Raw genomic sequence first — 12215 nt, forward strand, 5'->3', positions numbered from 1 at the left:
TGCCTGCTGTGTGCATTACTGTAACACTCACTTCTACTTCCCCATCTTAGTACTAACCCTTCCCTGCCTGCTGTGTGCATTACTGTAACACTCACTTCTACTTCCCCATCTTAGTACTAACCCTTCCCTGCCTGCTGTGTGCATTACTGTAACACTCACTTCTACTTCCCCATCTTAGTACTAACCGTTCCCTGCCTGCTGTGTGCATTACTGTAACACTCACTTCTACTTCCCCATCTTAGTACTAACCCTTCCCTGCCTGCTGTGTGCATTACTGTAACGCTCACTTCTACTTCCCCATCTTAGTACTAACCCTTCCCTGCCTGCTGTGTGCATTACTGTAACACTCACTTCTACTTCCCCATCTTAGTACTAGCCCTTCCCTGCCTGCTGTGTGCATTACTGTAACACTCACTTCTACTTCCCCATCTTAGTACTAACCCCTCCCTGCCTGCTGTGTGCATTACTGTAACACTCACTTCTACTTCCCCATCTTAGTACTAACCCTTCCCTGCCTGCTGTGTGCATTACTGTAACACTCACTTCTACTTCCCCATCTTAGTACTAACCCTTCCCTGCCTGCTGTGTGCATTACTGTAACACTCACTTCTACTTCCCCATCTTAGTACTAACCCTTCCCTGCCTGCTGTCTGCATTACTGTAACACTCACTTCTACTTCCCCATCTTAGTACTAACCCTTCCCTGCCTGCTGTGTGCATTACTGTAACACTCACTTCTACTTCCCCATCTTAGTACTAGCCCTTCCCTGCCTGCTGTGTGCATTACTGTAACACTCACTTCTACTTCCTCATCTTAGTACTAACCCTTCCCTGCCTGCTGTGTGCATTACTGTAACACTCACTTCTACTTCCCCATCTTAGTACTAACCCTTCCCTGCCTGCTGTGTGCATTACTGTAACACTCACTTCTACTTCCCCATCTTAGTACTAACCCTTCCCTGCCTGCTGTGTGCATTACTGTAACACTCACTTCTACTTCCCCATCTTAGTACTAACCCTTCCCTGCCTGCTGTGTGCATTACTGTAACACTCACTTCTACTTCCCCATCTTAGTACTAACCCTTCCCTGCCTGCTGTGTGCATTACTGTAACGCTCACTTCTACTTCCCCATCTTAGTACTAACCCTTCCCTGCCTGCTGTGTGCATTACTGTAACACTCACTTCTGCTTCCTCATCTTAGTACTAACCCTTCCCTGCCTGCTGTGTGCATTACTGTAACACTCACTTCTACTTCCCCATCTTAGTACTAACCCTTCCCTGCCTGCTGTGTGCATTACTGTAACCCTCACTTCTACTTCCCCATCTTAGTACTAACCCATCCCTGCCTGCTGTGTGCATTACTGTAACACTCACTTCTACTTCCCCATCTTAGTACTAACCCTTCCCTGCCTGCTGTGTGCATTACTGTAACACTCACTTCTACTTCCCCATCTTAGTACTAACCCTTCCCTGCCTGCTGTGTGCATTACTGTAACACTCACTTCTACTTCCCCATCTTAGTACTAACCCTTCCCTGCCTGCTGTGTGCATTACTGTAACACTCACTTCTACTTCCCCATCTTAGTACTAACCCTTCCCTGCCTGCTGTGTGCATTACTGTAACACTCACTTCTACTTCCCCATCTTAGTACTAACCCTTCCCTGCCTGCTGTGTGCATTACTGTAACACTCACTTCTACTTCCCCATCTTAGTACTAACCCTTCCCTGCCTGCTGTGTGCATTACTGTAACACTCACTTCTACTTCCCCATCTTAGTACTAACCCTTCCCTGCTGTGTGCATTACTGTAACACTCACTTCTACTTCCCCATCTTAGTATTAACCCTTCCCTGCCTGCTGTGTGCATTACTGTAACACTCACTTCTACTTCCCCATCTTAGTACTAACCTTTCCCTGCCTGCTGTGTGCATTACTGTAACACTCACTTCTACTTCCCCATCTTAGTACTAACCCTTCCCTGCCTGCTGTGTGCATTACTGTAACACTCACTTCTACTTCCCCATCTTAGTACTAACCCTTCCCTGCCTGCTGTGTGCATTACTGTAACACTCACTTCTACTTCCCCATCTTAGTACTAACCCTTCCCTGCCTGCTGTGTGCATTACTGTAACACTCACTTCTACTTCCCCATCTTAGTACTAACCCTTCCCTGCCTGCTGTGTGCATTACTGTAACACTCACTTCTACTTCCCCATCTTAGTACTAACCCCTCCCTGCCTGCTGTGTGCATTACTGTAACACTCACTTCTACTTCCCCATCTTAGTACTAACCCCTCCCTGCCTGCTGTGTGCATTACTGTAACGCTCACTTCTACTTCCTCATCTTAGTACTAACCCTTCCCTGCCTGCTGTGTGCATTACTGTAACACTCACTTCTACTTCCCCATCTTATTACTAACCCCTCCCTGCCTGCTGTGTGCATTACTGTAACACTCACTTCTACTTCCCCATCTTAGTACAAGCCCTTCCCTGCCTGCTGTGTGCATTACTGTAACACTCACTTCTACTTCCCCATCTTAGTACTAACCCCTCCCTGCCTGCTGTGTGCATTACTGTAACACTCACTTCTACTTCCCCATCTTAGTACTAACCCTTCCCTGCCTGCTGTGTGCATTACTGTAACACTCACTTCTACTTCCCCATCTTAGTACTAACCCTTCCCTGCCTGCTGTGTGCATTACTGTAACACTCACTTCTACTTCCCCATCTTAGTACTAACCCTTCCCTGCCTGCTGTGTGCATTACTGTAACACTCACTTCTACTTCCTCATCTTAGTACTAACCCTTCCCTGCCTGCTGTGTGCATTACTGTAACACTCACTTCTACTTCCCCATCTTAGTACTAACCCTTCCCTGCCTGCTGTGTGCATTACTGTAACACTCACTTCTACTTCCCCATCTTAGTACTAACCCTTCCCTGCCTGCTGTGTGCATTACTGTAACGCTCACTTCTACTTCCCCATCTTAGTACTAACCCTTCCCTGCCTGCTGTGTGCATTACTGTAACGCTCACTTCTACTTCCTCATCTTAGTACTAACCCTTCCCTGCCTGCTGTGTGCATTACTGTAACACTCACTTCTACTTCCCCATCTTAGTACTAACCCTTCCCTGCCTGCTGTGTGCATTACTGTAACACTCACTTCTACTTCCCCATCTTAGTACTAACCCTTCCCTGCCTGCTGTGTGCATTACTGTAACGCTCACTTCTACTTCCCCATCTTAGTACTAACCCTTCCCTGCCTGCTGTGTGCATTACTGTAACACTCACTTCTACTTCCCCATCTTAGTACTAACCCTTCCCTGCCTGCTGTGTGCATTACTGTAACGCTCACTTCTACTTCCCCATCTTAGTACTAACCCTTCCCTGCCTGCTGTGTGCATTACTGTAACACTCACTTCTACTTCCCCATCTTAGTACTAACCCTTCCCTGCCTGCTGTGTGCATTACTGTAACACTCACTTCTACTTCCCCATCTTAGTACTAACCCTTCCCTGCCTGCTGTGTGCATTACTGTAACACTCACTTCTACTTCCCCATCTTAGTACTAACCCTTCCCTGCTGTGTGCATTACTGTAACACTCACTTCTACTTCCCCATCTTAGTACTAACCCTTCCCTGCCTGCTGTGTGCATTACTGTAACACTCACTTCTACTTCCCCATCTTAGTACTAACCCTTCCCTGCCTGCTGTGTGCATTACTGTAACACTCACTTCTACTTCCCCATCTTAGTACTAACCCTTCCCTGCCTGCTGTGTGCATTACTGTAACACTCACTTCTACTTCCCCATCTTAGTACTAACCCTTCCCTGCCTGCTGTGTGCATTACTGTAACACTCACTTCTACTTCCCCATCTTAGTACTAACCTTTCCCTGCCTGCTGTGTGCATTACTGTAACACTCACTTCTACTTCCCCATCTTAGTACTAACCCTTCCCTGCCTGCTGTGTGCATTACTGTAACACTCACTTCTACTTCCCCATCTTAGTACTAACCCTTCCCTGCCTGCTGTGTGCATTACTGTAACACTCACTTCTACTTCCCCATCTTAGTACTAACCCTTCCCTGCCTGCTGTGTGCATTACTGTAACACTCACTTCTACTTCCCCATCTTAGTACTAACCCTTCCCTGCCTGCTGTGTGCATTACTGTAACACTCACTTCTACTTCCCCATCTTAGTACTAACCCTTCCCTGCCTGCTGTGTGCATTACTGTAACACTCACTTCTACTTCCCCATCTTAGTACTAACCCTTCCCTGCCTGCTGTGTGCATTACTGTAACACTCACTTCTACTTCCTCATCTTAGTACTAACCCTTCCCTGCTGTGTGCATTACTGTAACACTCACTTCTACTTCCCCATCTTAGTACTAACCCTTCCCTGCCTGCTGTGTGCATTACTGTAACACTCACTTCTACTTCCCCATCTTAGTACTAACCCTTCCCTGCCTGCTGTGTGCATTACTGTAACACTCACTTCTACTTCCCCATCTTAGTACAAGCCCTTCCCTGCCTGCTGTGTGCATTACTGTAACACTCACTTCTACTTCCCCATCTTAGTACTAACCCCTCCCTGCCTGCTGTGTGCATTACTGTAACACTCACTTCTACTTCCCCATCTTAGTACTAACCCTTCCCTGCCTGCTGTGTGCATTACTGTAACACTCACTTCTACTTCCCCATCTTAGTACTAACCCTTCCCTGCCTGCTGTGTGCATTACTGTAACACTCACTTCTACTTCCCCATCTTAGTACTAACCCTTCCCTGCCTGCTGTGTGCATTACTGTAACACTCACTTCTACTTCCCCATCTTAGTACTAACCCTTCCCTGCCTGCTGTGTGCATTACTGTAACACTCACTTCTACTTCCCCATCTTAGTACTAACCCTTCCCTGCCTGCTGTGTGCATTACTGTAACACTCACTTCTACTTCCCCATCTTAGTACTAACCCTTCCCTGCCTGCTGTGTGCATTACTGTAACACTCACTTCTACTTCCCCATCTTAGTACTAACCCTTCCCTGCCTGCTGTGTGCATTACTGTAACACTCACTTCTACTTCCCCATCTTAGTACTAACCCTTCCCTGCCTGCTGTGTGCATTACTGTAACACTCACTTCTACTTCCCCATCTTAGTACTAACCCTTCCCTGCCTGCTGTCTGCATTACTGTAACACTCACTTCTACTTCCCCATCTTAGTACTAACCCTTCCCTGCCTGCTGTGTGCATTACTGTAACACTCACTTCTACTTCCCCATCTTAGTACTAACCCATCCCTGCCTGCTGTGTGCATTACTGTAACACTCACTTCTACTTCCCCATTTTAGTACTAACCCTTCCCTGCCTGCTGTGTGCATTACTGTAACACTCACTTCTACTTCCCCATCTTAGTACTAACCCTTCCCTGCCTGCTGTGTGCATTACTGTAACACTCACTTCTACTTCCCCATCTTAGTACTAACCCTTCCCTGCCTGCTGTCTGCATTACTGTAACACTCACTTCTACTTCCTCATCTTAGTACTAACCCTTCCCTGCCTGCTGTGTGCATTACTGTAACACTCACTTCTACTTCCCCATCTTAGTACTAACCCTTCCCTGCCTGCTGTCTGCATTACTGTAACACTCACTTCTACTTCCTCATCTTAGTACTAACCCTTCCCTGTCTGCTGTGTGCATTACTGTAACACTCACTTCTACTTCCCCATCTTAGTACTAACCCTTCCCTGCCTGCTGTGTGCATTACTGTAACACTCACTTCTACTTCCCCATCTTAGTACTAACCCTTCCCTGCCTGCTGTGTGCATTACTGTAACACTCACTTCTACTTCCCCATCTTAGTACTAACCCTTCCCTGCCTGCTGTGTGCATTACTGTAACACTCACTTCTACTTCCCCATCTTAGTACTAACCCTTCCCTGCCTGCTGTGTGCATTACTGTAACACTCACTTCTACTTCCCCATCTTAGTACTAACCCTTCCCTGCCTGCTGTGTGCATTACTGTAACACTCACTTCTACTTCCCCATCTTAGTACTAACCCTTCCCTGCCTGCTGTGTGCATTACTCTAACACTCACTTCTACTTCCTCTTCTTAGTACTAACCCTTCCCTGCCTGCTGTGTGCATTACTGTAACACTCACTTCTACTTCCCCATCTTAGTACTAACCCTTCCCTGCCTGCTGTGTGCATTACTGTAATGCCCCATATACTGTATACATTACTGTGACACCCTATACACTGTATGCATTACTCTAACACTTTATATACTGTATACAATGCTGTAACACTCCGTATTCTGTATACATTACTCTAACAGACCGTATACATTACTAACACACTGTATACTGTATATCAGTATACAGCGCGGCATGATCCTTATCAGTGTATAGATACTCTGCATCATTATACAGCGCGGCGTGATCATTATCAGTGTATAGATACTCTGCATCATTATACAGTGCTGCGTGATCACTATCAGTGTATAGATACTCTGCATCATTATACAGCGCAGCGTATTCATTACCGGTGTATAGAGATACTCAGTACCACTCTATGTTGTGTGTTATAGGATTACATGCCCTGCTGTTAATTTTGCTCGTTAACCTGAAACTCGTTACATCCGCCCCCTCCCAGCCAATCTGCGACAGCCGGGTACTGGAGAGGTACGTTACTGAAGCACGGGAGGCCGAAGTAGCAATGGTGAGTAGGAGAGGAGTAACTGCAGCATTACTAGGGAGGAGTAATGCTATGGGGAGAGGTTATTAAAATAGTGTGGGCAGGAATTTAAGGAGGAGTTTTAGGGAGGAGTATTAGGGAGGAGTATTAGGAATGAGTATTAGGGAGGAGTATTAGGAATGAGTATTAGGGAGGAGTATTAGGGAGGAGTATTAGGGAGGAGTATTAGGGAGGGGTATTAGGGAGGGGTATTAGGGAGGAGTATTAGGGAGGAGTATTAGGAATGAGTATTAGGGAGGTGTAGTAGGGAGGAATAATAGGGAGGGGTAATAGGGAGCGGTAAAAGGGGGGGTAATAGGGAGAAGTAAGGAGGGGTAATAGGGAGGGTAAAAGGGAAGAGTAATAGGGAGATGGAAGTGGAGTGGTATTAGGGAGGGGTAATAGGGACATGTAAGGGGATGGGTAATAGGGAAGGGGGTATTAGGGAGGGGTAATAGGGAGGGGTAAGAGGAAGGGGTAACAGGGAGAGGGTAACAGGGAGGTGGTAATAGGGAGGGGTAATAGGGTGGGGGTAAGAGGGAGGGAGTAATAGGGAGGGGGTAGTAGGGAGGGGTAATAAAGAGGGGGTAATAGGAAGAGGGTAATAGGAAGGGGTAAGAGAGAGGGGGTAATAGGGAGGGGGTAATAGGGAAGGGTAAAAAGGAGGTGTAAGGAGACAGTAGGAGGGGTAATGGGGGGGTAAAGAGAGGGTAGTAGGGGTAATAAGCATGGGTAAGTAGAGGGTAGGAGGGGTAATAGGGAGGGATAAGGAGAGGGTAAGAGGGGTAAGTATAGGGTAAGAGGGGTAATAGGGAGGGGTAAGGAGAGGGTAGGAGGGGTTATAGGGAGGGATAAGGAGAGGGTAGGAGGGGTAAGTAGAGGGTAGGAGGAGTAATAGGGAGGGGTAAGGAGAGGGTAGGAGGGGTTATAGGGAGGGATAAGGAGAGGGTAGGAGGGGTAAGTAGAGGGTAGGAGGGGTAATAGGGAGGGGTAGGAGGGGTTATAGGGAGGGATAAGGAGAGGTTAGGAGGGGTAAGGAGAGAGTAGATGGGGTAATACGGAGGGGTAAGGAGAGGGTAGGAGGAGTAATATGTTTTTGTATAGTGTGTGTATATATATATATTGCCTTTAGCAGATTATATATGTATTGTGTGTGTATACAGTATATATGTGTGCTTGTCCGCGCGTGCGTGCGTGTGCGTGTGCGTGTGTAGGGTGTTATGGAGGCTCACCCAGTATTTCCTGTTTATATTGGGTGAGTTTCTGTGGAATAATATCTGTTGACGCCTCTCCTCCTCATCAGACTGAGATGCGAATGAGTGGGACAGTAGCGTGAACACAGGTCAGAGATAAGAGGGCAGCAGGGGAGAGGTGTCTGGCCAGCCGGAGCAGGACATCTGTATATTGGATACTACATCAACTGTAGCTGCCGCTGGGCCCACTCAAATACGATAGAGGGGGGGCCTTCAACTGGCCGCAAGCCTCATGTAAGGGCAGGCCCTGGAAATCTGTATGGGGCAGATGGCATGCGGGCAAAATGACGTGTAATCCGCTATAATGGCGTGTAATCCGCTCGGGGCTCTTCTCCACCCCTTCTGGAGATCTGGTGGAAGACCCCGTAAAATAGAGTAAGAAGAACATATAAAGGGTACGCTAATAGGGTTAGGGTTAGGGGAGGGCTAATAGGGCCTCCAGTTAGCTGGTAAATCACCCAAAATAAGAGGAAATATGTGGGCGCTGGTCCCCTGGATACAGAAAGATGTGATATGTTCAGAGACCTGAGAAATAGCCCAGTCACCCATCAGCTATAGTAGATAGGTAATAGGGGGAGTTATAAGGAGGGGTATATGAGGAAATAGGAGGGGTTATAGGGAGAGGTTATATGGGGTAATAGGGGGAGTTATAGGGAGGGGTATATGAGGTAATAGGAGGGGTTATAGGGAGAGGTTATATGGGGTAATAGGGGGAGTTATAGGGAGGGGTATATGGGGTAGTAGGAGGGGTTACAGGGAGCAGTTATATGGGATTATAAGGAGCGGTTATATAGGGTAATAGGAGAAGGTATCGGGAGAGGTTATATGGGGTAATTTGAGGAGTTATATGGACAGGTTATATGGGGTAATAGGAGGAGTTATAGGGACAGGTTATATGGGGTAATAGGAGGAGTTATAGGGAGCGGTTATATGGGGTAATAGGAGGAGTTATAGGGAGCGGTTATATGGGATAATAGGAGGAGTTATAGGGATCGGTTATATGGGGTAATAGGAGGAGTGATAGGGAGGGGCTATATGGGGTAACAGGAGGAGTTATAGGGACAGGTTATATGGGGTAATAGGAGGAGTTATATGGGGTAATAAAAAGGGAGAAAAAACAAGCGCAAAAAAACTGTGAGCTAGAAGGATACGTTATAGTCCAAATATATGGATTTCCTTGATGGGTGCCGCACCGGATAACAAATGGGTTCGTTCTGGGCCACTGGAGTAGTTGAGGAAGAAGGTTCCAAATGCGCAGAATCTCATCAGAATTGGAAATATATAGAGAACAGAAAAAGGCGCATAATAGTGTAATACTGTATAAATACTGTATATAGCAGTCTGAGCAGAGAAAGTATGGCACTCGCATATGACGAAGTCCAGCGGGCATTTCGGTTACTAAGTTTAACCACACGGGTGTTACAGAGTCTCCGTTACCAGGACGCCTCTGATGGTGTATACCGTCTCCAGCGGCAGGACTCGCAGTGTCGCACAGGCTCACCGTAGGGTATTCTCAGTGGGTCAGACGCAGATAGTGTGATACTGTATGTGTGAGTAACCGCAGAATGCTAAATGCTAAATGAGCACTCACACTTTATGTGAAGGTAAAAAGACTTGTGGTTCTTAAAGTAACCAACTTTGGAGGCTGGTTCTGGAATCACAGGATAATCCCCCCCCCCAAAAAAAAGAAAAAGGACGCAGGAAAAAGGGAAATTAATCTTTATAATATAAAAACAAAAACCAGAAAAGCAACCAGATAGCCAAAAAGAGCTACACTGAAACAGCTGGAACCCGACTCCCAAAAACCCCCAGTGATGGCCATACACCAGGGGATATAGCATAGAGGGGGTAACAGTTACAGATAATATATATTATAGGCGTATGTAGCAGTTACAGATAATATATATTACTAGCTGAGAGACCCGGCGTTGCCCGGGATGTAAATGCGTAATAGGTAGTATTATTTATAAATGGTGGAACAATAGGTGACTGTTTGTTGGAAAGGTTGGATAATAATGCTGAAAAGAAAGATGGAAGAAAATGTAATACGATGTTGTATAAAAATGGTTTATTGTAAACACACCACAGTACAATGTATATTTTGGTGACATAAGTGATGTGAAAATGTGAGGCGTGTGTCCTGCTAGGGTGTGAGCGTGTGTGAGGCGGCATGTGGGTGTTCAGTACGGGTGGCGCGTGGGTAGTGAGTGCTGGCTGTGGGTGGGGGTCCTGCTAGGGTGTGAGCAGGTGTGAGGCGGCAGGTGGGTGTTCAGTACGGGTGGCGCGTGGGTAGTGAGTGCTGGCTGTGGGTCGGCAGGATGCGGCAGGTGTGTGTCGAGTGTGTGGGGTGGGTGAGAGGCGGCGGGTGTGTGTCGAGTGTGGCGGGTGTCTGTTGAGTGCGTGCGGCGGCTGTGTGGCGCAGGGGTGTGAGCGGTGGGCGGGTGAAAGGCAGAAGTGCGGGTGGGCGAAAGGCAGAGGCAGGAGGGCGGACGAAAGGCATTGAAGGAGGGGAGGTGAGGTCGGAGGGGTGGTGAGGGGTGGTGAGGGGAGGTGAAGGGGGGCGGAGGCGAGGTCGGAGGGGAGGTGAGGAGGATGGGTGGTGAGGGGGGGGAGGTGGTGGTAAGGGGGGGAGGTGGTAGGAAGGTGGGAAGGGGGGGGGGTGGTGGGGAGGTGGGAGGTTGTAAGGGGGGAGTGAAGGGAAGGTGAAGGGGGTTGAAGGTGGGGGTGAAGGGGGGTGAAGGTGGGGGTGAAGGGGGCGGTGAATGTGGGGGTGGAGGGGGGGGTGAAGGTGGGGGGGGGGTGAAGGTGGGGGTGAAGGTAGGGGTGGAGGGGAGGTGAAGCGGGGGTGGAGGGGAGGTAAGCGGGGGTGGAGGGGAGGTGAAGGGGGGGTGGAGGTGAGGTGAAGGGGGGTGGAGGAGGGGAGGTGGAGGGGAGGTGAAGGGGAGGTGAAGGGGGGGTGGAGGTGAGGTGAAGGGGGGTGGAGGGGAGGGGTGGAGGTGAAGGGGAGGGGTGGAGGTGAAGGGGAGGGGGGGGGTGGAGGGGAGGTGAAGGGGGGGGTGGAGGGGAGGTGAAGGGGGGGGTGGAGGGGAGGTGAAGGGGGGGGGGGGTGGAGGGGAGGTGAAGGGGGGGGGGTGGAGGGAGGGGAGGTGAAGGGGGGGGAGCTGAAGGGGGGGGTGGGGGGGAGCTGAAGGGGGGGGTGGAGGGGAGCTGAAGGGGGGGGTGGAGGGGAGGGTGGAGGGGAGGGGGTGGAGGGGAGGTTAAGGGGGGGTGGAGGACAGGTTAAGGGGAGGGTGGAGGACAGGTTAAGGGGGGGTTGGAGGGGAGGTGAAGATGGGGTGAAGTGGAGGGGAGGTGAAGGGGAGGTGAAGGGGGGTGGAGGGGATGTGGAAGGGAGGGGAAGTGGAGTGAGGGGAGGTGAGGGGAGGTGATCGGGGGTGAGGGGTGGGTGAGGGGAGGTGAAGGCCGCTCCCTCACCCGTCCGGCAGCTCCCATGTGGATCTGAGGCGGGAGGCAGCGTGTTGTGGCCGCTCCCCCGCTGTGTCCCTGGCGCTCGCTCGCTCCCCCGCTGACTGTAGCGGCACCGGGGGGGCGGTGGAGGGGAAGTGTGTGAGGGAAGGTGAAGGGAGGTGAGGTGAAGGCCGCTCACTCACCCGTCCGGCCGCTCCCTCACCCGTCCGGCCGCTCCCTCACCCGTCCGGCAGCTCCCACGTGGAGGGGGGGGAGGGGGTGAAAGCGCGGGAAACAGGAAGAGGCGGAGCCTCCGGGACCGGTGGGGAAGAGAGCGGGAGATGTGCTGCTAACACTGTGAGCCCCGCTAATGTATGTAACACCGTGTGTGTGGGGGGGTTGTGTGTGTGTGTGTGTGTGTGTGTGTGTGTATAGTGATGTGTGTGTGTGTGTGTGTGTGTGTGTGTGTGTATAGTGATGTGTGTGTGTGTGTATAGTGATGTGTGTGTGTGTGTATAGTGATGTGTGTGTGTGTGTGTGTGTGTATAGTGATGTGTGTGTGTGTGTGTGTGTGTGTGTATAGTGATGTGTGTGTGTGTGTGTGTGTGTATAGTGATGTGTGTGTGTGTGTATAGTGATGTGTGTGTGTGTGTGTGTGTGTATAGTGATGTATGTATGTGTGTGTGTGTATAGTGATGTGTGTGTGTGTGTATAGTGATGTATGTGTGTGTGTGTGTGTGTATAGTGATGTGTGTGTATAGTGATGTGTGTGTGTGTG

At 49.5% G+C, this 12215-nt stretch overlaps 1 protein-coding gene across 1 annotated transcript in view; it reads left to right on the plus strand.

Annotated features, from left to right (window-relative positions):
- Nucleotides 1–12215, plus strand: part of LOC142475365 (erythropoietin-like) — a 47469-nt gene that overhangs the window by 9442 nt on the left and 25812 nt on the right. Inside the window, exon 3 of the mRNA XM_075581277.1 lies at nt 6592–6722. Coding sequence (XP_075437392.1) covers nt 6592–6722 — 131 coding nt within the window. The remainder of the gene's footprint in view (nt 1–6591; nt 6723–12215) is intronic.

This window comes from Ascaphus truei, unplaced genomic scaffold (assembly GCF_040206685.1).
Source record: "Ascaphus truei isolate aAscTru1 unplaced genomic scaffold, aAscTru1.hap1 HAP1_SCAFFOLD_1191, whole genome shotgun sequence".
Classification (NCBI taxonomy): Eukaryota; Metazoa; Chordata; class Amphibia; order Anura; family Ascaphidae; genus Ascaphus; species Ascaphus truei.